The sequence below is a fragment of the Epinephelus fuscoguttatus genome, linkage group LG8, assembly GCF_011397635.1.
Source record: "Epinephelus fuscoguttatus linkage group LG8, E.fuscoguttatus.final_Chr_v1".
In the NCBI taxonomy this organism is placed as follows: Eukaryota; Metazoa; Chordata; class Actinopteri; order Perciformes; family Serranidae; genus Epinephelus; species Epinephelus fuscoguttatus.
In genome coordinates this window covers 3,191,588-3,218,379 of record NC_064759.1, presented here as the reverse complement: position 1 = coordinate 3,218,379, position 26,792 = coordinate 3,191,588, and the positions used below count along the sequence as shown (strand labels likewise).

The window sequence follows — 26,792 nt, the reverse complement described above, 5'->3', positions numbered from 1 at the left end:
TTTGGCCTGTACTGTATATATGTATAAATTCAGCCCCTGTACATTTGTCATGAATGTTGAAATTAGCTTCAGAGACCAAAGCAGTTTTTTTGTACCAGGCTGTAAACGTGTTTATTTCTGCTGTGAAGTTGGACACATTAACATGCAGATCTGTGAGGATTGACTCATTCTTGGAGCCAGCCTCAAGTGGTCATTAGAGGAACTGCAGTTTTTGGCTTCATTTTTCAGCCTCGGTTGTTTCTGCTCAGCCTATACCTCTTCACATACAGTTAGCTGGTTTAGTCCAGTGGTTACTCCAAAGGAAAATGGGAGCGGCAAGAAGAAACAGCTGTTTCCAGTTTTAGGACTTTTCTCTAATCTTTTTTTTTGTGACATTTTAGATAATTTAATGTTTTTGTGCCTCAAACTGTTTTCATTTAAATGAAACCATGTGAGAAAATAGGATAATAAGTGTTTCTGTGGTGAAACTGACAACAAGCCAGAGACTGATCTGAAACACGACAAAGAGACACAACTAACTACACACTGATTTATTTGTAAGAGGGTCACGACCTTACACGGTTAACCGCTGGTTTAATCTGCTTCATGTGTGTCTTATAAACGTTTTAAATATTTTTTGACATTCACATGTCTTAATGTGGAAAAAAGTTATAGCTGTTAATTAAATACAGGAGAATTGCAAAGTAGCATGAAATAGAAGTAATCCAGTAAAGTACAAGGTCAGTACTTAGTTACTTTCCACCACTGCTCCTGATGAAAATCACTTATGTATTGGTAATGCTGAGATCATGATGCATTTACACCCTTATTTAGAAAGATTAATGTTTCACAGCTTTAGGTATAATTTCATGATAATGATTATATTGGTATAATAGACATTTTAAATATGATTAAAGGGACACTGCTGATCTTCAACCAGCTTTGTATCATAACAGTGTGGGTAGTGGATGTAAATGAACTGCCAGCACTCAGATCTCCTCGCTCAATCTGATGGATTTTCGCTGGCTGTAAAGCTGCTGCTCAAACTACAGATTACACTTCTTCATTTTTGTATGCCTGCCGACACGAAGAGTGTAAAGGTGGATCGAGAAAGACAGCGTAGTCTGCTGTCAGCCCTAGAGTGGTCTCCTTTGGTCTGAATCAGGGACTCATGTTGTTCCAAAGTTGTATAATTGCCAAGAGTTTGTTCGTGTTCTCACGGCAGCATTTACAAGAGGACCAGATCAAATGCCTTGTGTGAGAAAGCTGCTCTTGATTGGTCAGAATTTCCATGTGAACTCCACCAGAGTTCCTTTGTAACCAGACTGAGACCACCTCTTCAAGAAGGTCTCGGTCTGGTTGTTTTGGTGCACACCTGAGTGTGATTGCTGTGTTCACACCTGCCCAAACGAACCGCACAGAGGGGACAAACGAACTTGAGTTTGATTGAACCGAACCAGACAGCGCAGGTGTGAAAGCACATTTAAACTCAGATCAAACTGTAAAACTAGGCAGTACCGATCCAATGTGATACAAGGTTCTCTTCCTGTACTGCCTGTTTCTGGCCTAAAATGTTTTCAGAGACATATGTCAGCTCACTGTAAAACTGTAATACAAAATCATTTGTTACCAGTGTGGTGCATTCTGGTAGTTGTAGGTTTTCTACCTCTTGGACAAAATGGAATGCCACAGCCATTTTTCTCAGTTTTCTCTGGTCATGTGGCACCAATATTAAAAGTATTTGTGTCTTTCTGCTGCACAGACAGTTTAGTTTAATGAAAACACTTCATCTCTCCAGCAGTGAAATACTTCTTTAACTATTTATCTGGAGGATGAGATCTGTCATCTTGAGACCTAAAAGAAGTTTTAGCAATCAGCTACTGTACATGTCTGTCAGTCAAAAGTTGCTCTTTCAATATAAAATAAAACACAAATACAGTTTGAAAAGTTGTGCTGACAGCCAGGTCACATCATAGTTTCAGGTTTGTGTCATATTTCTTTGGAAATTCAAAAAGAATTTCAAATCAAAGATCACAAGACATTCACAGGAAAAGGATCAATGAGGTGTTCAAGAAGAAAAGTGTAGATACTAAAATAAGAGAGGGCCAAACGTATTTCTTATTTAATTTAGTAAACCTTTAAGTTTTAGCTGATTATCCTCTAGGAAATAGACCTGCTGGGTACAGGACATGGGACAACGTGATTTTTTACCTTTTTCAATGTTCAGTTTTTCTGTCACTGACCCTGCTGTGTGTGTGTGTGTGTGTGTGTGTGTGTGTGTGTGTGTGTGTTATAAACAGGGTGTGCCGGGGCAGAAGGGTTTTCCCGGGTTCCCAGGAGAGGAGGGCGTCGCTGTAAGTGCTTAATAATTCAGTTTAAGTTTCACTGTTTAACCAGAGAATAGTTAAACTGGTGGTTTGTTCTTAACTGCTGACAAAGCAGAGAACTTTCCACTTTAAAGACTAGATGTGTCTCTGGAGTTGATTAAAAGCTGCATTCCTGTAAACTAAATAATAAAACTCTGTACTTCACCACCTGTGTGTCTTACATACACATCTTGTATCATGGAGCTGCAGGAGTCAACTAACAGCTGAACTCCTTCAAAACAAAATTCGTTCTTATTGACAGTATTTCACTAATTCTTGTTCCAACAGAAAGTTCTTAGTAAATCATTTTTGTAGTTAATCAAACATTTTAAGTCATTTTTCAATCATAAGCTCCAGATATATTCCTCAACAGCAGTTTCTCCAGTGTCTGCTTTTCTGTTTTACATCACAGTAAACTGAATATCTTTGACGTTTGAAGACGACGCTTTGGACTCTGAGGAGCTTAATATGACATTATTCACCACTGATATAACTTCATTTAATCAGGAAGTGTCACAGTGGTGATATCAGAGTTAAAGCAGCACCTTTTCTTTGTTTGTATGTTGCAGGGCGAGCGTGGGCCTCCTGGACCGAGTGGACCTCAGGGGGTCCAGGGTTGTCCTGGGCTCAGAGGAGAGAAGGTACACCACTGCTCAGTACCACTGAGCACTACTTATTATATAAGTGATTAGTAACCATGTGTATGGTCTGATTGGAGCAGCTGTTGACGATGTGCGTCTAACTCTGATGTTTGTGTCCGCAGGGCTACAGAGGCAGCCGAGGAAACAGGGTGAGTGACTCAGGTCTCCTGGAATGTAAGAAAATTAAGCGAGGACGTAACGTGATGTGCTGTATGTGCTGAGGAATGTTTGGACAAACATTAAAGTCCAGATAGAGTCAAATTAGACGATGCAAAGAAAATCTGCTGACACTCGGCTCTCTTACAACGTTGCAGGGCGATGGGGGTGAGGACGGACTGGACGGCATTAATGGAGAACAGGTACAAACTTCAGCAAAGACACATAAATATAAATCATTTATGCGACAGGTTTTCAAACTGATTGGTTCCTGTTAGACTCAGTGAGATTTGCACATTCAAAATTAACTTTTTGACTCACCGGCCGAGGGCAGTGGTCGATAAAAAAAATCCACCAGCCGAACATATTTTCTACCGGCCAGAAATAACGGTGATGAGGAACAGACCGGCTTTTTTAATGTGTGCACATTGGGTTTGACCTCAGTATTTAATTATTTAAAAATGCTGCAGTAAAACAACTTAAGCTTTTTTAAAGTCTGTCTTTTTAGAAATAAAAGGAATGTTGTTATGATTTTAGCATTTAATTATTAAAAATGTTTTAGTGAAAACACAAGAAATTAATGACATGTATTTCAACAAAGGAAAACAAGAAAAAAAAATTAGAAACCTTCCCGAGCTGGAGATCGCACTGCCGATCTTCTGATTAGAGGAAGACCCATTCTACCTCTGAGTCACAGCTGCCCAACACCAAAACGTGGCTGACTCTCAGCATAGTTTTTTATCGCAAGACTGTTTTGGCACTAACATTTACCGGCCAGTAGCCTTCAGACATTTACTCACCAAACCGAAAATCTAACTGTATTTGGTCCTTGGTGGGTGTTCATTTCACCTGGGACACCAGTCTTTGCTTCCCATGTGATTGTAAAGCCAAACCCTGGTCTTTTTTCCTGAACCCAACCACGTGTGTTTGTTGTTGAAGGAAAAAAACGTCAGTTGGCAGGGTTGTACCGAGTCCGACGTAGTGCTTTTATTTTGAAAGAGACTGTACGCACACTGTACATTTCTGTGAAAACAGAAGTGTATTTTGAAAACAGACAATGCATGTAACAGGCTGAAGTTGACACGGCGTCCAAGAACATCAATAACCAACACACCCAGGGTACCTTGGCCGTCATATGTGGACGTGGAAAGTCCATGACCAAACGTGGACATGTGACGAGGTCGCAGTGAGGATGTGTTGAATCAGCATGACAGCAGAATGTAGGCCTGTATCTACACTCCCATATATTCATTCATGTACAGGTATTTTTCCTGTGTTGAAAACAGACATAAATCTGAAACAGTTTTAATAGTTTCATGTATGTCTGTCAGGCTGAGACATCATATCCTCTGCTCTGATGTGCAGTGAAATGCTGCACTGTAGAGCCCACAGGGATGTGAAACAACAAATCTCTTTTACTTCTCCTCATTGTTTTAATCAGCAGAGATCAGAGGAGAAACTCAAAGTAGCAGCATCTCATTTTGTAACGACGCTGTTTTGGATACATGTAATCAACAGTTCATGTGAGTTGGAGGAGATGGCCGCCTTTCACTTTGAAAGTTAAACAGCAAACTGATGTGATCAGACGATGACACTGAGATAAAGTTGATCTCTGTTTTTGTTTTCATTTTGGAGGAAATGAGTGGGTGCGTTCAGGAAAAGAGCTGATTGGAGGGATTTTCAGGCTGTTTCTGCTTCTGTGTTTCCAGGGACTGACGGGAAAAGATGGCGGTCGCGGAGAGAAAGGAAACCCAGGAAACCCAGTAACACAACATTTATATTTCTCTATATATGATCGTTGTCTTTGTGTTTATCAAACCAGGAAATCATTCACAACCTGAGCACCACATTTCAGTCACACAGAATCTTTATCTGTATTTTCACATTTCCAATCAGGAGATTTAATGAGCATGTTAGTTAATGTCACTGTCAAAGTGTAAACAGGTGTTTTTCAGTCAATTTTTAAAAACATTCAAACAAACTGCATTTAAAATTAAAGTCCAAGCAAACAGGAAAAACATGTTAGGCTATATTAAAAAATATATGTAAAGTTTTGTTAGGATAACTTATAGTTGCTATGAAATTACATTAATTTAATGATTAAAAAAAAATATAATATTTTTTTATATTTGTATTGTAAGTTTAAATTTTAAATTATAAAGTTTTAATGGAATAATAACAATTTGGAGTATAACGTTGGTATTTTGTGTTGTCGACATAATTTCTCAACATTCATAATGAATTCTGACTTATTTTATTGAGAGTAAAATGATTATTACTGTGATGTTTCTTATGTCTTTTTACATTTAATATTTTTTCAAGAGATTTGTTTTTAAAATAAAAAAATTACAGTTTTTTTTTTAAGTATTATACATATATATATGTATATATATATGTATATGTATAATATGGGTGCTCCTAAATAACAATTAACTTAATAATGTCCACAAAAAATGAACTGAATATTTACATATAAATATGAACATATAATTATTTTTACACTTTCTTTATTAGATTTTCAAGGGACATAAACGATACATATCTATGTCAATGTACAACTTTATACAAAACAAAAGTACAAAATAAGAATACATACAATTAAAGAGATTAAATTAATTGAAATAATAAAAATATATATTTAAGAAAGGAATAAAATTGTTGCTCCTGCAAGTCGTAATTACCCAATGTCCAACTTCATCCTACCACACAGACAACATTAAGATTTAAATGTATAATTTAATGAGTAATTTACACAAATATTTTGTGGTATCATTATAAATTCCTGATTTTGACATTTTATTTATTTACATTTAATCATTTATGCTTACAGAATTCAGCAGATGTCAAATGAGAACAGTTCAATAGTTATGATTTATTTAACCTTTATTTATGATACCAATATATTTATGTTACATTACCAATGTGATGATTATTTGATGTTATTTTATATTTGTTTACCTGCCTTTGTTGTTTTGTTGTTTATTTGTGTGTTTTGGTAAACAGTTTAAACGTGTTCAGTATTTGAATCTGTAGTTCAGTGGAATTCCCTTTTAGCTGTCATGCCTCATCAGCTCAGAGGCGTTGACCTCTGACCTCCAGCTGGTTGACTGACAGATTGAACTGTTGTCCTCAGGGTATCCCAGGTATCAGAGGAGAGGCGGGGCTGAAAGGACAGCGAGGACTGAGAGGAGATCCGGTGAGTTTCAACACTTTGTCTCTCTGTTGTTTTCATGCTGAATCCGTTTGTGTTTCATCGTTTTAACCTGAAATTAGAATCTAATTATCTTCAGTCAGACACACTGCACACAGAACACACAGAACATTTGTTTCATGACTTCAACATAAATAATAACACAACATCTGCATCGTTCTTGTTAAATAAAATGAAATAAATAAAGTTTTCCATGAAAGTGAAATCAATTTACGCTCAACCTCAAGGAGTTAAATCCATTTCCGAAAATAAAATCAGCCTTTGTCTCAGAATGAGAGAGCAGGATTTATTTGCACCTGCTAGATGCAGATTTCTCAAAGTCAAACCTGATGTTTAAGTTCAGCGTGTCTTGGAAAGCTGTAGCCAGTTAGCTTAGCTTAGCTCATAGGCCCTGTCCAAACGTCACCTCTAAGTCAGTGGTTCTCAACAGGTGGGTCGCAGGTCTACTCTGAATGGAGTGACTTGCAAATGTGTCAAGTTTGTAAAAACACATCTCATTTTTAAGTACAGCAAATTTCTGACACAGAGCTTTTATTTTGAAGTGCCATTTCCTGCTGTAGAGTGAGTGACTAACGGACAGCTACTCATCAGAGACAGAAAACTAGCTTGACGACATGGCCAAACTGAAATTTGATGCTGAATGTATTAAACTGTGCGGACCTTGAACTAAAGACTGATGAGAAATCTGGACCAGTAGGCAGCCACTGCTCTAAAGGTCGCTGATTAACATGTTATGTCTCATTTGTTTAATCTGTACAAAAAAGTAAATGTAAAAACTTTAATGTGCAGTTTTAGAGGCCACTATGTGCCATCTGTTTCTGGAAACTGCTCAGAGCTGAGAAATAGTTTCGAGGTGCTGGGAGATGGATTTTGTTCCCTTCAGGCTGAGCCAGGCTAGCTGTTTCCTCTTGTTCCCAGTCTTTGTGCTCAGCTAACTGTCTGCTCATTGTAGCTTCATATTTTACCCACAGACATGAATCTTATCAGATCAGTCCTCAGATCAGCTCATGACTTGTGCCTCTATGATTCATTCAGTATGTGCTAACATTAACTTACACATGTTTGAGGACGTGACTCTATGTAACGCTGCCAGTTTGTGTTGTAGATTCGACCGACCTCACTGTCGTCCTGTTAAATGACATTTAATTCTGTTAAATGTGAAAAGGTCCTGAAAATATTTCTTTAAAATAAGTGGGAACCAGACAGGATGAAGTCAGAAAGACGTTCATAGATAAGTTTTGTAGTCTTTGTAAAATACTCCCCTATGAAAATATTATGAGAGCAACTGCTTCCATCAGGCAGTCGACTCACTGCTCTCCTCCTCCTCTCTTCTCTCAGTGCTCCTCAGAGTCTTTTTCACCAGGTCCTGTAGTATTTTAACTTGAGTCCGACCTCCTCTGTGCTTTATGTTCCTGGTTTATATAAGCGCTCTGGCATGTGCTGCAGCCCTACATCTCGCATGTTATGTATTGTTGAACAAACCAGACCAAACAGCGTCACTACAAACTCTCTCTTTGTCTCGGGTGAAAGCTTTTCTTATGATCTCTCACAAATAGAATCAGTTTAGTGTTTAGGTTTTTAAGTCAAGGCAAGTTTTAGCAACAAAGCAGTTCAAAGTGCTCTACATAAAATATCAAAAGCTGTAAAATCAAAGGTGAAAATATTCTAAGACAGGCATAAAGTACAGTGTAGTTAGAATTAGTAAAAGTATTTGAATAATAAGTTACAGTGTGATAAAAGGCAGCGACAAACAGAAAAGTCTTCAACCTCTATTCAAAAGAACTGAGAGTTACAGCAGAGCTGCAGTTTTCTGGGGCTTTGTTCCAGATATGTGGATCATAAAAACTAAACACTGCTTCTCCATGTTTAGTCCTGACTCTGGGGACACAAAGCAGACCTGTCCCAGAGGACCTGAGAGGTCTGGATGTATTTGGGCCTTGAACCATTCAGTGCTTTATAAATCAACAGCAGTATTTTGAAGTTGTTTCTCTGACAGACAGGAAGTGTAGAGACCTCTGAAGTGGAGTTATCTACTGTCTCGGTCTCACTGAGGACTCAAGCAGCAGCGTTCTGAATCAGCTGCAGCTGTTGATTGATTTTTTCCCCTGTATTCCCTCTTTTTAAGAGATATGTTGATGGAGACACATGACCATTGGATGCTCAAAGCTCACAGTGTATGTAGGGTTTGATCATTTCAAACCTCCAGTAGCTGCGTCAAACACTGAGATACAGAAGGTTTGATAACCTCTCCTCATTCACTTCTCCCCAGCACTCAGTTTTGCATAACAGCTTAATGTCCGTCCAGGCCATTTTGAGGGCAGAGGGAAATAGCTGGGGGAGAAGCTGCAGGTTTAAATGGAATGCACCTGCCTTTGTACACTTTGAGCCCAAACTACCAAAGATCCACCGCCTGCTGTCGTTATCAGACACACCTGCAGACTCTTTTCACAAAAGCGAAGTTGTCTATTGCGAATAACTGCAAAATATCTATCTAATATCGATATTTGTCTTTTGTTCCAACTGCACTTAATGTTAATATCTAATCGATGTTGCATGTTGTAAAGCTCTCTGGGGCTAATTATGATTTGTGATTTTGGGCTTTATAAATGAAACTGAATTGAAATTTGAAATTGAATAAAGTTATACAGTGTAGCTATTATTTATGAGACAGTAAGTTTGTAACTTTGGTTTATACCATATATCCACAGACCATTTTTCTCTATACATGAAAAACATTTTACTCCTCACCTCCTGGATATCACGAAGTCACTTGTTCTGAAAAAAAAAAAGAAATTACATGCTATTTAAATAAACCCATCAGCCCAGGGACGAACATGGAGTATGTCCCAATTTAATATTAATTTAGTGAGTCTCTGATTAGACATGTTTAAAAGACTATTCCACAGCCGAAACATGTGACATTTATGTCTCATGTTCGGAGTTTCCCATCCCGTCTCTCCACTAATGAACAAAACCGAAGTAAATTTATGGACTTACAAGAAGTTTTAGAAAAGGTGAAACTAAAAAGCATGTCAGGTAGTGATTTTTTTTTTTTTAAATTGTCAATTTATCTTATTATTTCGGTTGGCATGGATCCCCTCCACACTGTTCCTCACAGAGCAGTGAAGAACAAGACAGGCAGCTCTGTTTTGAACAAGCTGAATGTTATTAAGCTCTTGTTTCGAGACACTACACCAGGTTGCTCCACAGTAGTCCAGGTGTGATTCAGCTAAAGCTTGTACTATTTTATGTTTAATTGTGATCGCAGCACACTTTCTGATAACTGAAATGCCTCTACGTATTTTGGCAACTATGTTATTAATGTCAGCTGATGAACGTGTTCGATCGAGTGTGACCCCCAGCAATTAGGCCTCTTTAACCTGCTCAGTAGCCACACCATGCAAAGAGGTGCACAGCTCTTGATGTGTCCTCAAAGTGTGTCTGGAGACAAATATCAGATGTTTTTGAGATGTTCAACATCAGCCTGTTTTCACAAACCGGCACCAGCTCTCTGAAAAGTGTTAGGTTTACCTCTTTGGCATTTTTTTTGCAGAAATATACACTGCAGTGTCATCTGCGTACATAGTCATGCATGCATTTTTTTAATAGACCTCTGGGGTTACCATTGTTGTTGTCTCACTCCCTCTGCACACAGAGGGTCAGTCTCACAGAGTTCACTTCAGTTCTGCAGAAAAATGGAGCAACACTAATGAAACGCAGCCATGACCTCCACCATGTTCCACCAGCAGTGACTCACTTATACACTGAGAGAGATGTTGTAATCACGTTGTGTCTTTATCCTGTTAAAGCCTTTCATGGTGAGTTTCATCTTTTCTTCATTCCTCAAACATTTTGGGATTTGTGGTTTACAGAGACGTGACAGATTTCTTTCTAAGATGTATTGTCAACTGAAAAGAGCAGGAAGGAAGAAACTGAGCCTGCCTGTCAAAATAAATCCCCAAATATCAAAGTTTTAAAGTTTGAAAATCCTTTAAAGAAACACAAATCTCTTTTTGGTTTGTGTTTGCAGTGTTGTTTATTTGGATGATTTTGAACAGTGGGCGTTCTTCCAATTTGACACATCTTTGCATAAACATTGAGGGGAATTAGACAAAATGTCAAACGCTGCAGGGATTGGTTGAATTTCAGTTCATTTTTGCGACCACAGAATTATAAAATCACAGGTCAGCACAGTTTTTAATATTTGTTTTTTCATTTGTCTTCCATGTTTGAGATCCTCTCTAAATGCATGTGGTTGCAGCACTGGTTAGAGAAAGACTTTTAGATTTGACCACCATGAATGCGGCATGATTTTTGTCAAACCATCCACCGACATTAGAAAAATCAAATCTTTGTTCACATCATATTTTATCCAGGCAAAATATTCATATTGACCTTTAACACAGCTGGACTTTGCTTATTTTAAAAGGTGTTTATGCACCATAATGTCACCAGTAAAACCTGAACATTTCTGTTACAGAAACACAACTCCTGTTTGGAGACGGAGAAATAACTGTGACAGCCTCCTACTGACTCACTAGGTTGAATCTGCATGTTTGGATGTTTCTGTGGAGGCAGAAGAACAAGTGAGAGAGTCAGCTCTGTTGTTTCCAATTTAGGCTCCTTGGTTTGGTTAAAAACTAAAGGCCTTACTGGGCAAAAAAACCTCAGTCAGAATCTTCACCAACATCTGATCAGCAGATCCTGAAGTCCTGCAGCGTTCAGCCAAAATCATTTGTCGCTCCTTGATGAAATTTATAAACAGTCAGCCGTGAAAACACAAAGTTTGTTGCCAAAGTTTCAACCGAGAAGCCTCCAGCGCGCGCGCACACACACACACACACACACACACTTTTCTGCAGTTCAGCTCTCTTCTGTGTCACATCAAAAGGTCATTAGTAAAAGGTCTTCAGTAAATCTCATATCAGCTCTGTGTTCTGCTGGACAGTGATACAGTCTAACAGCTGGATCACAGCTGGAGGCTCCACTTAAAGAAACTAAACACTGAGTGGAGTTTATCTTTTCAGACTGACAGAGTTAAGACTGTGGCTCTTTGTGTTTCGTCTGACAGGGTGCACCAGGCGCTGATAACACCAGGCCAGGAGCTAAAGGAGACCCCGGACACGCAGGTTTACCGGTAAGAAACATCACACACTGGATCCATGTTGAGACGACGCTCTGAAACACCAACTGAGCAGATCATCAGGGGAAATGTCCTGTTGGTTTTTAGCAAAGATGGCTGTCTGTTGGATCTTTGGGGAAGTTGGAGGCTGAACTTTGTAGAAGTTGTTGGATAAAATAAGTCATTTGAAACATTTCACTTTTAGACTTTTGGATCAGTCAGAAACACCGGTGCAGTGTTACATTCCTGACTGCATTGTTTCTTGTATTTCTGTGTTTACATATTGACGTTTTTATCAACAAGAAACTTCTGATTTAATCATTTAATTTGACAATCAGAAACATTTGCTCAGCTCTACTTTAAATTACAGGTTTGGGATCGTCACACTGTGAAAAAGTCTCAAATAATTTAGTCCGTATTTGAGTCCTAAATCTTATTTTGTCAAAACACTTCATCCTTTATCACGTGTTTAAATCCACAGGGAGCACCTGGACAGGATGGGCTGCCAGGTGAGAGTGGAGTCGTTGGAAACCCGGTGAGATTTTTTAACTTCATTACACCTGCATGCAGTGATGTCTAAAGTACAATTTTGATAAATGTTTAATTTAAAAACTGTAGTCAGTCAGTCTGAGGTTTATTAATATTAATTAGATACGTTAAAACTACAAAGTGAAACTCTCTGTTGTTGTCAGTTTTATTCACTTCCTGTTTACTTCATGTCATCAGTTTAAGCACAAAGGTCTGACTGAACGCTTCATACTTCTGCACTGGGTTGTTTGGTTTCACCCAAGATAGTCACATTTGTCTTGTGCTGCGCTTACAGCCGAAATACATGGGGCAGCTTGAGGTGATAATAATGGACACACTCTGCGGCAGTGTTGCCAACTTAGCGACTTTGTTGCTATATTTAGCGACTTTTCAGACCCCTCTAGCGACTCTTTTTCAAAAAAGCAACTAGCGACAAATCTAGCGACTTTTTCTGATGTTATTGAAGACTTCTGGAGACTCTGTTGTGAGAGCACGTATCATTCTTATTCTTCTCAATGGGCAGCGGATGCTGCCGTGGGCTCATCTCTCTCATCTCTCGCCCCAAATCACTCACAGACGGCCCAGTCCTCCCTGCCAGCTGCAGTCAGAGCAGGAGACGTTAACCCCTCCACGTCCAGACTGCAAGTGAATTGCGCATGCGCGGAACCGCCGCTGGCTGATCTATCGCTCTGATCCCGACCTGGTTTACAGTCAGGGCGGGATGTAAATGTTAAATTTTCTTTTCTAATATAAATCACTGAAAGAAGGTTCATTTGTAGTTTTAAACATATTCAGGGTGTTTTTTTACTCAGTTTTTGTCTCTCCCACGACGTTATTCCCCTCTCCTACAGCAGCCATTACAATTACATGCATATGGACGATTATGCAAATTAGGCAATGATGTCACTTAGCGACTTCTAGCGACTTTTAGGACAGCCAATAGCTACTTTTCTTACTGAGGAGTTGGCAACAGTGCTCTGCTGTGGGCAGACACTTCAGGCGTGGTTCTTGTCCCATATTTTCGGGCCGTGAGCCCAGGATGCAGCGACTGTGCCCAGGATGCAGCGACTGTGCCCTTGCAAAGTAGGAGTGAATTTGTTTTGGTGTAGAGGTGAGCCCTGACATTAAAATGGCTGAATCCCTGCAAAAGAAAAGGCCACATGAAACATTAAAAGACATTTTAGCTTGGTGGTTGTTTTTTTTTTTTGTTTCACGTACAGCACTTAAACAAGGTGTAGAGACATTTATGGCTATTAGAGACATGACATGACTAGCTCCATGTAGCGACAGGGATTTTGAAAATGCTAACACACAGAGTGTGTTCTTGTTTGAGACTGGCAGCTGACGACAGGCTTTATATCCACAGTCCAGACCTGTCAGTGATGCTGGCTGTGATCAGAGGTGAAATAGACTGAGAGGGCAGAGAGACGCTGCAGTTACACTGATGTTACGCTACTTTATTACAGCACTCACACTTCTATAGTGTTTCATTTGAACTGAGCAGCTGTTAAAATCAGAATGTGTCTGTATGACTATAAATTACTCACTGGGCTATTAAAGCTGATTAAAGCTGATTAAAGGTGGTTGTGATTCTGAGCAGCTGTTAAAATGTTAAAGAACAGATGTGGGAACAGAATCAGGAGAAACTGACAGCAGCATTAACGCAAAGTTTACACGGACACAAACACTGGGATTATCCAGAGAGGATTCTCCCTTCTACCTGTGTGTGACTCTGCCAAAAGGTCTATAAGATAATACATTCATAGTCTATTAATACAAACACAGTGATCGATAAATCACTGATGAAATAAATATCTGTATTATTATTCAAATATATTGTTTCTGTGTTGTTCAGGGTCCAGATGGAAGAAGAGGGCCCATCGGTGAAAAGGTAGGAGAGGAACTCCAACAACACTCAGTGCCGCTAGTGCTGCTTTACACACCAACCTTTTTAAACACTCTGTGTGTGTGTGTGTGTGTGCGTGCGTGCGCATGTGTGTGTGTCCTCCTGCAGGGTGCACGTGGAGGGCCAGGAGATCCAGGACTGCCAGGTGCCCCAGGTGCTTCAGGTCCACAGGTGAGCGATCAGGAGAGTGACTATGTTTACATGCACAGAATATTCTGGTTTTTGTCCTTATTCTGACAAAGACAATATTCCTACTGAGCTGTTTACATGACTAATGAAAAATATATACCACTGAAGCCCAGTTCAGACCAAAGATTCACGACGAGACGAGTTGAAACAGACAGCTACTTGCAATGAGCTGTTCTGTTCACTTCCTGTGAACCTGCAGTTCACAGGAAGTGAACTGTATCATCTAATTTGTAGCTTCTTAAAATCTGAATGAGGATAGTGATAGTGAGATACTGGCTACAGTGATGAAACAAAACTACCATCAGATGGACTGTATTCTGACACTTTCCTCTGCTACGCTCTAAAACGGTTTCGTCTTATCTTGAATCTTTGGTCTGAACTGGCCTTAATATTCCTTTTACATGCAGCCGACTCTAATAAAGATAAAACGCCCCTGTGACGTGTGTCTGTATCCAAAAACCTGCTGATATTCAAGTCTTTCATAATGTTTAAAAGCAGGTTGGTTTCTCCTTCTGGCCAGAAATGTGGGCTTTTATTTTGGGCACGCAAACCGGATGAATAACGGCATATCCAAAGTGTATTAATCAGAAAATGCTACTTTTGGAATAAGACTTTATTCAGATTATGAAGTTAAAGAAACGTTCTGAGGATGAGCTCAGTTCAGCTCAGAGACTGACAGAACAATCCATATTGTCTCTGCAGGGCCCCAGAGGGGTCAGAGGTCAACCTGGACCCATAGGAATCCCTGGCCTTCCTGGACCTCAGGTCAGTACATCACCTCAACCTCTCCTGCTCTTTACACACCGTACAGTAACTCAGCTGAGCTCCGACCAGCTGACAGGAGGACGCGTGCTCTGATGTGTTGAATGTCAGGAATATAAAAATGTTTTTCTACTGATAACATATCAGAAATCAGGAGCATCACTGTAAGGATGGAGCTTTATTCTCACTTTGCAACTAAAACAATAAAAGGAATCTTGTTTCTGACCGTGAGCTGATGATGAAACACGTGCTGGCACAGTTTAAAGGATTTAAAGGAAACTAATTCTTCAGTTGTTTCAATGAAAACATGAGCAGATTCAGTGATACATGACTCTCTTACAACCAGTTCCTAATCATTTCCTGTGAAGTTTCCTGAACGGACTGATGTCATTTAGTTTAGAGACGGTGTTCAGCTGGTGCACCTCAAATGTATTAATTACAGTTAAATTATTAACTGCAGCAACATAAAGTCTTTTAGACTGTGCAGGACAAATTGTCTGAACATGCAGAAATGTTTAATTTATTTACAGGCAAGTGAAAAAATCAACATATATGAAAAATAAAGTTTCCCAAAATACATTTCTAATTTTTAAATATTTTGACTTTTGATGGAAAAGTTCATTAAATCAACAACTGCTTTAAAATTCAGAAGAAGTAACTCAAAAAAAAATAAATAAAAATAAAGCCAAATTACATCATTCTTTACGTGAAGGACCAAAGCTGCCAGCCAAAATAAAAAATACATAAATAAATGACTCAATAAATAAATGAATATGCCATTAAATGTACCAAACATAATAATAAAAATTAATATAGACATTAATTAATAAATTGTGACATAAATTGATATTTCTGTTTTAATTTGCTTATTTATTTATTTATCTTTGTATAATTTTTCCTATTTATTTACTTTTCTATTTGATTCTTTTTATCTTTATTTATTTTTAAATTCATGTATTTATTTTTGCATTTTTATCTAAATTATTTTAATTGTATTTATTAATTTATTTAATTTTTTTATTATTATTATTATTTTTGTCAGCTTCTTTCCTCCATATCTTTACAAGAAACTTTAGAAGAAGACGTGTTCTGTGTTTCTAAAGTCAGAATAAACACATATTCCTGAGTTTTAATGGTATTTCCTGTTTGTGCAGGTTTAATTCTTAAATCTGAAACATCCGGTAAATATTTACAAGCACAGTTTTGCCAGCTGATGTCACACCGTTGCTGCTATGCATCAGATCTGTTTTAAATCTCAAGTATCAAAATGAACAAAAGCCAAAAAACCTCTGAAAACTAAATGTTGATGCTTAGCTCTCATTTCTCGACTCCTGTAAGAGATATCAGAATATTGCTCATCACTCATGTTACTGCTCTGAGTCTTGTTTTATGCTGCATGGACAGAAATATGTGGACAGTGTTAATGCTCAGAAATTCCCAGACAAAATACAGAGGACATGATCTCAGCAGCAGCCACAGATATAGACTTTGTTGTATGAAATAAATGCCAAAACATTTAATTAAGTTTGCCTCATGACATTTTTATTTAACACTTTAAATATAAATATAGAGAGAATACAACTTTAACTTTTAATTTTTGTTTGTTATGTTAATTCCCAAAGAGTTGTAGCAAAAGTTAAATCCAAAACCTTCTTTTCTGTCTCAGATTCTTAGCTCCACAAATTCAGCGACTGCGGGAAGTGTTAGTTCATTTTGTGGTTGTCACATTTGGCACCTTAATCGCTGCATGTCACAAATCCTGCAGACTCTGACAGATGATGTCACCGCCTGACGTCTGGGACTCATCTGGTTTCTGAGGCAAAAAAGTGACAGCGAGGTTCCCTGCTAGTTTTGTTTATTCACTGAAAAAAGTTCAAATGTTGACTGACCAGATTTGTGAAGTGGACAAAAATAAATCCACGTTGTTAGCTGTATCTGAGTATATTTGTTGTCGAGGTTCTGATTGCAGCTTTTTTCAATCCATGTGTTTTATAGATCTGATCCGCCCTCAAATTATCTTTATTTATGAGCCCTGCGTGGAGGTCGTTAAATTAATCAGGGCCAGAAATAACTTCTCAGAGCTGATTCTTTCCAAAAGACTAAATGGGGAAATAAAAAGTGTTGCCAGGCAGATTAACACCGCGAAATATTATGAAAAAGCTCCGGGGTTCGTTACAGCCACGATATGCCAATAATGAAGGAGGGACTTTAATTTATTTAACCCCAAATTTATCTTTCAGCCTTCTCTTAAGAGTTAAGAAAGGATTAAGTAAATATAAATGTTGTGTTTAGTGAGTCATGAAGGCGCGGATACATAAACTTACCACTATTTTCAGGGCCTGTTTTTTCCACGACAGTAAACCAGTTGATATGAACAATGCTTCAGCTCTGAGAAACACATAATATTTTAGATATTTATAATTATGGATTTTCAGGATTCATCTACACCTTTAACTTTAGTCTAGATTATAACAGAAAGTTAAACAGATTTAATATATTCTGTAAAAGCCTGATGTAGATCCTTCAAAAGAGGCCAGAGCCTTTTATTGAGACAGACCTTTATGATTAATCTCTCCAGTTAATACAAACTCAGCTCTTCCTCCATGTTTACCTGTTGTTTTGATCAATTCAGCAATATTTACATCATTACAATCACATCAGGAGTTTTCACTCTGCCTTTTTTCCTGACAGACATTATGCAGCCATGAGTGAAACTCAATATTTAAGCCATTAATAATGACGATGACCCAACCCAGCTCCTTCACTCATTGTGTGGTGACCTGTGGCCATTTTTAACCCATGATTTTTGGAGATGCATTCAAGGACACTCAGTTAATAGAGAACACTGAGCTGCTCTTCTTGCTCTGAATCTGTTGGTGTTCCTGCAGGGTGGACCAGGACCAGCTGGAAACCCGGGAGTAGGCGGACGGCGTGGACCCAACGGACAGAAGGTGTGTGACGTTAATTCATCTCATCGCCTCGTCTGCAACTCAGCAAACATGTCAACATTTGTTTTTGTTTGCTTGTTTTATTTGGGGTTGTTTTTTCCTGTTTGAGAGTTTTATGGGGAGTTTTTCCTGATCAGCTGTGAGGGTCCAACGTCAGAGGGATGTTGTTTGCTGTAAAGCCTCTGAGGCAAACTGTGATTTGCGATATTGGGCTTTAAAAAATTAAATTATACTGAATTAAAGAGGAAGCAATGTGAGGCAAACATACTCTGTGACAGGAAACTAAACACTAAGTGTTGTTGTTGAAGGGCCAACCAGGAGAGCCAGGTGGTAAAGGTGTTCCAGGATCACAGGGACCCAGAGGAATGCCTGTAAGTAGCTGCACTCAGTGTTTGTATATTAATATGATATAATATAAACTGTGTCTCTGACGTATGTGCTCCTCTCTCAGGGTCAGGACGGCAGAGACGGTTACGGACCTCAAGGACCAAAAGGTGCCAAGGTAGGAAACTGTTCATCTCAGACAGAGAAGTCCTGAACTGTCAGTTTGAAAGAACACAGAACTTTTTTTTGTATTTATAGAAACCTGACTTGTGATACTTATTTCCTCCTCATTACAGGGAGATCCTGGTTTCCCTGGTTACCCCGGTCTACCGGTGAGTTAATAACTGACAGCAGATCAGATAAAATCCAGTGTCACTTACATATTAAACGAAGTTTATTATTACAGGCCGAAAAAATCTGGACCGTGACCCAGTAGGATCGTTTCACTGCTTTATTTAGTCCCAACATCAGTTTAGATTCCAAAAATCACAGCGGGTTTAAAGTTCTGAAAAGCTGCTGGAGAGCTGGAGATCATTTAATATTTTCACCTCAGGCCTTTAACACACGGCCAGAAACACCAGTGTGATATTTACAAATAGAGGAATTCACTTAATTTCTCAGACTGACAGCAGCAGGAGGAAACAAAAGGAAATAAGAGAAATAAAAGCCATTGAAGAATTAGACATCGTTTTATCCCTTTTAAAGTCTGTGTCATAGCTGCTGTGAATTCTGTGAACCTAAGTTTATATCACAGATCTATGGTTAACCTGTTTTAAATTTAAGTTTTTTAGATCAGTTCCTGCTTTAATTTGTTGGTGATACAAACTCATCACTTCCTCCATGTTTACTGTCGTCCTGATAAATTCAGTGAATATATTCTGTATATTTCCACGTCACAGTGGTGAGTTGAGTCCTGCTCACCATCCTGCTGAAAACACGTTCTCTTCTCTAAGATAAACACTACTTTCACATCCAAAAATCCACATCACAGAGCATGAATAATCACAGAATAAAGACGCTGCAGAACTTCTCTGAGATTAGTCTGGTTTTTAAAGGGACAGTTCCCCCCAAAATCACAAACATGTGTATTTCCTCTCAACTGCAGTGCTTTTTAGTGGAAAATTGTCCCACGTCATCTCCGCTTTTTTCTCATTGTCAAATGGGATGATTTGAAAGGCGGGCCTTCTGTGGTGGTCACAACAAAAAGGTGAAGGAGTGGTTGTCTGGCAACAAAAAAATAAGACGCAGCAAGCATTTTTTTGTTTGTTTGTTTTTTACTAGTGGCATTTAATTTAAAAAGAAAGGCAGTCCGGTGCTCCTCACATGTGATCGGGGCACCAAAAAATAATAATTTGAGAAACTCAGTGTCTCTTCCCAGAAATCATGACCCACTAACTCGAGATACTCCACAGACCTTGTTGTGAGCAGTTTCATGTAGGAACTATTTTCTGTCTACCGAACTACACCTGCCATCCGCATCACTGCACAGAAGGAAGTGTGTATCTACTCATGACAGCACGAGATGTAAACATTAATGGCATCCTCCTTGGCGGAGCTCAGCAAGCTGCTCAAAACAAAGTCTGTGGATTATCTTGAGTAACCATGTCAAGATTTCTGGAAAGAGGCATTGATGTTGAGTTTCTCAAATGTAGTTTTTTGGCACTTTGAGCACCACAAGCCGAGTGTCATCTAATGTAGTTTCATTATACTGAGGAGAAGACAGACATCTCGACCGATATCTCCTCTCTGCAACTCACACGAAAATATACTTCTAAGTAGTGCTATGAGTAAGAGGAAAAATATGTATTTTTGATTTTGGGATGACCTGTTCCTTTAATAATTCCCTCGATTTTCATCTACAGCTCTCTCAGCTGCCTGGTGAAATGATATGTGGTGCACAGGCAGAGGGATCAAAGGGAGATTATTCTCATGATTCATTTTAAATACTGATACAAAGCAGAACATTAATAATGAGGACACATGATTTAAGTCTTTAATGACTCATGTTTTAGATACCGGGGCTACATTAGATGAATATTTCTGATGCACACAGGTATTTGTTTTATTGCTTTTGGAGCCTCTGAAAGATTTGTATTTATTCTTGTGGGAAAACACTGAGAGCCTAAAGTGAAAGAGATCATGTTTCAATGTTTAGATATTCAAAGATAATTCAGAAGGAGAATATGAGAAACAGGAAGCATATTGTGACTTTACTGTATCTCTGTTGTTGCGTTCAGGGTGAAGACGGCCTGCAGGGAACTAAAGGATATCCTGGACGTAAAGGAAACCGTGGTCGAGGCGTGAGTGTGAACTTTGATTTCTTTTTTTTGTTTGTTTGTTTTTTAAATCAGTATCTTTTTGCTTCATTGTGACTTTTACTTGTTACTGGTTTGATCGATGCAGGGGAACTCTGGCAGGCCAGGAGAGACAGGCAGTCCCGGAGAGCATGGATATCCAGGACACAGGGTGAGTCTGTCGTCATCGTCATCATCATCATCATCATTAACATTAACATGCTGAGGAATCCATACCACCTTAACTGTGACATACAAATATCATGGGGGGGGGTCTGTTTACAAAGCAAGTGAACACTCTAACAAGGAGGATTCTTCATATGTCTATAAACTGAAAGCAGAGAAAGGGTTAATAATGCTTCTCCTTCTCATCTTAGGGTCCCAGAGGTCCTCCTGGAACCAGAAGCATGACTGTAAGTCCACCTTAAAACTGACTTTACCTGCTGACGGTAAGAAAATATTGAATCCTGAACTCAGTATTTCTACATGACGTCTTCTCTGTTCTGTCGTCAGGAGTGCCAGCTGATCACCTACATCAGAGACAACTGTGGTGAGTGTCAATCACATTCTCACAGCAGGACAGACGACATCGTGTACACACCTTATTCATTGTTTCAATTACTGCGACTCTAAATTATATTTCTGATGTTTCCTCCACACAGCATGTTCCCTCGGTACGTATCTCCATTATAATTATCACAACACAAGTTTGGTGAGTACAAAACAAAACTTCATCATCTCAACCTCTTTAGTTTCTTCACATGGAGGCTTCCTGATGGTGGACGGAGGATGGCAGCTACGTAATGTTCTCTCATAGTTATATATAGTATATATGTATTTTTACAGGCATGCTGGTGGTACAGCTCTGGTCATGTCTTTCAATCTCTTGAATCTGTCTATAATAATAATAATAATAATAATAATCTATCTATATACAGTAGGTGTAAATGTGTGTATAGATACGTCTAACTATACATTCTGTATAATGGCTGAATGAAAACAGGCTCATGTGTCCATTTCTTTGTAGAAGTGTTCGAATCATGAATTTTTTTACCCACAGTAGATGTCAGTTGACACGGCCCAGTTTGGAGAAGAGAAAGGAGTACCACCAAGGAAGCCACCTAAAAAGAAAATCAGTATGAGTTTAAAGGGATAGTGCACCCAAAAATGAAAATTCAGCCATTATCTGATCACTACCATGCTGAGGGAGGCTCTGGTGAAGTTTTAGAGTCCTCACATCCCTTGTGGAGATCGGCGGGGGAGCAGCTAGCACACCTAATGGCAGACGGCGCCCCAGACTAACGTCCAAAAACACAAAATTGAAACCACAAAGTATCTCCAACATGCTCATCCGTAGTGATCCAAGTGTCCTGAAGCCCCGACATAAAAAGTTGTTTGGAAAAACGTCATGTGAACTCTGTTTTTAGCCTCACTGTAGCCTGTAGCTCTGACTGCTTCTCTTGCTGATGTCACTGATTGTGGATTTACCAGATACAGGATGTATCAGAATCATCATTTGTTACCAAGCAGGTTTTCACTGACAAGGGCTCAGTATATATAATACGTATAAGAAAATATATACAAGGCCATCTCTTGTGTTGAAACATCAGATCAGTGGAGTTCAGTGTGCCGTCTTCGTCTCTTCAGGCATTCTTAGTTTTACTTTTCTACTCCTCAACATGAACTCTTCTTTGTTGGTTCTCAGATCAGTCAGAGTGCCCGGCCTACCCCACCGAGCTCGTGTTTGGTCTGGACATGTCTGAGGACGTGACCCCAGTAACCTTTGAGAGGCAGCGTTCCGCTCTCCTCTCCCTGCTGGAGGACATCACCATCTCCGAGAGCAACTGTCCGACGGGTGCTCGCGTTGCTGTGGTGGGTTACAGCAGTCAAACCAAGTACCTGATCCGCTTCCAGGACTACCGCCGTAAGAAACAGCTGATCGAAGCTGTGAAGAACATCGCCCTGGAGAGGACGGCCCAACGTCGTCAGCTTGGTGCCACCATGCGCTTCGTGGGTCAGCACGTCTTCAAACGCACTCGATCAGGAATGCTGATGAGGAAGGTGGCCGTCTTCCTCTCTAACGGGCCTGCGGCAGATGCTAATGATATCGTCACAGCCATGATGGAGTACCGTGGCTCCAACATCGTCCCAGCAGTCATCTCTCTGAAAAACGCTCCGGCTATCAGTCGAGCGATGGAGGTAGGTTTGGTTTTCCCTCTCTGTCTCTTTTCAGGACATTTAGAAACACTTTTGCTCTCTAACAAGATGTACGTACCTCTTCAGTTTGAAGTTTTCAGAGTGATAAAATCCTGTCTCATTGTTTTTAATCCTCTGTTTAGTTCATCTGATGAACCTTCTGTTACTCAAACTGAACATCCTGGATCATATTTTATCTTCTCACCTTTTAATAAATAATAAATAATATAATATTATATATAATAACTAGTCAATAACAAAGTCACTACTCTGCTAATTTCAGTAAACCAGCCCTGAAAGGTAGGGCTTCTATTAAATCCTGTCTATCCCACATGATGCAACTTTAAATCCAATCGGCTGCAGTACAGTGGGCCTCCTGTAGGAGACCACCCACCACATCCAGCCTGAGTTTGAAGTCAGAATTGTCTTCAGAAATATCTGTAACATCTGTGTTGGCTTGCTTCTAATATTCTTTGATCACTGGGTGTGAAATAAAGTGTCCTCTGAGACTACGTCTGCACTGAAGGCCTTTGCACACCAGGTCCATATTTTTCATCCGAAGTCGTGGCATGTTTTTAGATAAATACGACCTTGTGTTGTGTTCATCATGTTCACACACTGAGTCTGAAGCATAGTAACATGTTGAGTCTCAGTCATCCTGGTCGTGGTAATCTTAAGTGCTATCTCATAAGCAACTGGACTTGAGTTTCTTGAGAACGTTTCATCTCTCATCCATGAGGATTCTTCTTGAAGTTAAAATCACTTCCCTCCGAGTTAAAGACGGAAGTGAGTTTGTTAGTTTGACCTCACTGAGTCAAAAGGAGAGAAGGTTTAAAGGTACGACATCTTTGGCACGAGGTTTCGTTCACACTCCTCCCTGAGCTGAGCTGGATTTGAGGCATCTGGTGAGGAAAATGTTGACATATGTAGTATAGATATTAAAGATAAGTAGGAGGCGGGTGTGAAGCTGCGTACAGCCAGAAAACAGCCCTGAGTCAAAAGGAGTCAGGCAGAAACTCAGGCTACAGTCACACTAAAGCATGGTCACATGAGCGAATGCAGACGAGTCACCATCACCTGCCAGGGTGATATTCATGCTGAATGTGGGCGACCTGAGCAACAAAATGATACAGTGCAATTATTAAAGGGATTAGGGATTATCATTGCTGTTGTACATTTCTGGATAGACTGACATAACCTTCTCTTTGTCGTGGAAGCTTTTAAGAAGGCAACTGCTTTCATATATTTCCACTTCTTTTTCTTATCACCTTCCTCTCTCCTGTTGTGGATGTTTGTGTCCCGCAGGTAACACCACATTTTCTTCACTGCTTTTTGGTTGAACAGTTTTGACCATCTTAGGTGCCATGTGTAGCGGGGTTCTATTGGCAACTCTCAAAAAGTCCAAAAATACAGGCAGAGTCGGGAAAATCCAGTTTTTGGCTTTTTATTTTGCCGGCCTCCCAAGGTGCAAATTGTGAATTATTTACAAAAACAACCAGGAAAAAAATGCAAAAAAAAGTTTGAATACACAAAAAAAAAAACAACTGTTCTTCAACAAACCTCAATAGTCAGGAAAACCCAGCTAAGGGGAAAAACCTCACAGTCCAAAACACAAATAAGTCCAAGTGATGTTGCCTTCTCTGCGACCAGATCAAGACTCCTCTTACCTGAGCTGAACTGCTACCTTTAAACCTGAAGCCACACCCCTCAGGCATAATAATACATGGGAAAAATCCAAAAAATTCAACCCTGTCTCAAATGAGGGGTTAATCATTCTGGATACCCAAACGTCATACACAGAAATTATATACATATTTAGACATATTCCCTTTAAACACCAAAAACCCATGTATATGCAGAAAATTAATAAATAAGCAAAATTACCGTCACGTCAATCACGTGACAGGTCATGTGACCATGGAGACGCACGACGCTTCACACATTTATACCAGAAGAGCAGTGTGCCCCGGTTTGACAGACTAAACAGGAGGCACGAGGCGAACACTCATCACACTGTCACCCGGTAAGTCAGTGTCCATAAACTGAGAAATGTATGCATGAAAGAGGACCGTAGTGTACCCAAGTGTGCACCCTTGGTTGCGCTACTAAACAGCAGGGAAAGAGGGAAAATGGAGAGATGCATGAGTCATTTCATGAGACAGAAAGGTAGCAGAGGGGAGTGGGTATTGTGTGTGTGTGTGTGTGTGCTGCCCGTAGCCAGTGATGGGGCCGCTCCATCACACCATGTCACAAGCAACTGGTCTTGCCTGTGTTTCTTGGAGATGTTTCACCTGTCACCCAAAAGGCTTCTTCAGGTCTGAAGACGCTCTCGATGCCTCAAGATAAATGTAGTTACCTTTGTAAGAGCTGACAGAGAGAGAGACTATCACCCTGGGAGGTGATGATCACCAGCCTGCAGTCGCTCATGTGACTATGCTTTTAATGAATGTGATCGTAGCCTGAGTCTGAGGCCTTGTTTTGTTATTTTTGACTCAGGGCTGTTTTCTGGCTGTACGCAGCTTCACACCCGCCTCCTACTTACCTTTAACATCTCTACTACATATGTCAACATTTCCCTCACCAGATGCCTCAAATCCAGCTCAGCTCATGGAGGAGTGTGAACGAAACCTCGTGCCAAAGATGTCGTACCTTTAAACCTTCTCTCCTTTTGACTCAGTGAGGTCAAACTAACAAACTCACTTCCATCTTGGACTCTGTCACATCTAAATGTCATTTGGCTGCTGAGCTCATCAGGTGAACATCTGGATCGAGATGTGTCAGATGTGATTCGACACAACGAAGCAGATTATCATTAAAAACTACAAACAATCAGTGTGTTTGTTTCCGTCTGAGCTGCCAAGAAGGAGGTTTCCTTGTTTGGCTCTAAAACACAACTTCACTCCAACTCCCTCAGCACCTCCTCTCCCTGTTTGGTTCAGATTACATCCTCCGCCTGCTGCCAGACATGAAAACTGATACTCAATAATCTGCCACGCTGTCATTATTTCAGCAGAGGAAATATGTTTGGAGATTAATGAAATGATTTTGTCTTCAGTCTTCTGTTCTCAGAGCTGTGATTAACGACAGCTGCTGTTTCTTATCAGGTCGACGACTCAGGACGTTCCATCTTCACTGTGCTGGGGAGGGACATGGCCGCTGACCTGAGGAAGGTCAAGAACTGTGTGATCTGTTACGGTACGCTGTCAAGCTCCTGCTCAGTCTCATGGAAGTCTTATAGAAATCATGTGGTAATGTTTCTGTCAGAAATTCATTCAAACTCATTCTTCACTTTAGTTTGTATGTGATTACATCATCTTTCAAAATAACAGAACGACTCTATTTGTTTGAGAGATTTTTGATGCTTGTAGGTTGTAGAAATATCCCATAATTATACAAGGATCAGACTGTGAATAGTATTAAACATTTATCTGGATGAGAACTGGTTCTTGTTTTTTCAGACCCCTGCAAACGTTCGGACCTGTGCGCCTTCATCCAGGAGCCACTTCGGCCTCAGCAGGTTGATCTGGACCTGGTGATGGTGTTGGACAGCTCCAGGGAGATACAGGCTGATGAGTACGCCGGCGCCCAGCAGCTGCTTGGCTCTGTGGTGGAGCAGCTGGTTGTGAGCCCGCAGCCCCGCAGGGCCGGCAACCTGGCCCGAGTGGCTGTAGTCCAACAGAGCGGCACCCAGACTCCCAAGGTGGAGTTTGGACTAGGCACCTACCAGAACCACAACCTGATGAAGAACCACCTGCTGCAGAACATGACGCAGCAGGGCGGCTCCTCGGCGCTGGGACAGACGCTGGAGTTCACCCTGAGGGACGTGCTCCTGAGGGCCAGCCAGCCCCAAAAGAGTAAGGTGATGCTGACCGTGGTGGGCACCCGCACGGCTTACGAGGACCAAGCCAAGCTGCGCTACATCTCCCAGAAGGCCAAGTGCGAGGGGGTGGCGCTGTTTGTGGTGACAGTCGGTGAGCGCTACGACCGGGCGCAGGTGGAGGAGCTGGCCAGCCCGCCCTTAGCACAGCACCTGGTCCACTTGGACAAACTAAAGGCCGACGAGCAGGACTACACCCAGCGCTTCTTCAGAGTCTTCCTCTCCACCCTCAGACGTAAGAACACACTGACACTCAGCAGTTACACATTTATAACCTGTTTCTGCTTCATAAG

At 40.2% G+C, this 26,792-nt stretch overlaps 1 protein-coding gene across 1 annotated transcript in view; it reads left to right on the top strand.

Moving 5' to 3' along the window:
- col6a4a (collagen, type VI, alpha 4a) overlaps window positions 1–26,792 on the top strand; it is a 114,195-nt gene that overhangs the window by 76,256 nt on the left and 11,147 nt on the right. Inside the window, exons 19-41 of the mRNA XM_049584908.1 lie at window positions 2,280–2,333; window positions 2,915–2,986; window positions 3,109–3,135; window positions 3,301–3,345; window positions 4,852–4,905; window positions 6,276–6,338; window positions 11,425–11,490; window positions 11,957–12,010; window positions 13,859–13,894; window positions 14,018–14,080; window positions 14,801–14,863; window positions 17,749–17,811; window positions 18,117–18,179; window positions 18,260–18,310; window positions 18,429–18,464; window positions 20,370–20,432; window positions 20,536–20,598; window positions 20,804–20,839; window positions 20,940–20,976; window positions 21,089–21,100; window positions 22,132–22,625; window positions 25,727–25,817; window positions 26,081–26,734. Of these exons, the coding sequence (XP_049440865.1) occupies window positions 2,280–2,333; window positions 2,915–2,986; window positions 3,109–3,135; window positions 3,301–3,345; window positions 4,852–4,905; window positions 6,276–6,338; window positions 11,425–11,490; window positions 11,957–12,010; window positions 13,859–13,894; window positions 14,018–14,080; window positions 14,801–14,863; window positions 17,749–17,811; window positions 18,117–18,179; window positions 18,260–18,310; window positions 18,429–18,464; window positions 20,370–20,432; window positions 20,536–20,598; window positions 20,804–20,839; window positions 20,940–20,976; window positions 21,089–21,100; window positions 22,132–22,625; window positions 25,727–25,817; window positions 26,081–26,734 (2,260 nt within the window). The remainder of the gene's footprint in view (window positions 1–2,279; window positions 2,334–2,914; window positions 2,987–3,108; window positions 3,136–3,300; window positions 3,346–4,851; window positions 4,906–6,275; window positions 6,339–11,424; window positions 11,491–11,956; window positions 12,011–13,858; window positions 13,895–14,017; window positions 14,081–14,800; window positions 14,864–17,748; window positions 17,812–18,116; window positions 18,180–18,259; window positions 18,311–18,428; window positions 18,465–20,369; window positions 20,433–20,535; window positions 20,599–20,803; window positions 20,840–20,939; window positions 20,977–21,088; window positions 21,101–22,131; window positions 22,626–25,726; window positions 25,818–26,080; window positions 26,735–26,792) is intronic.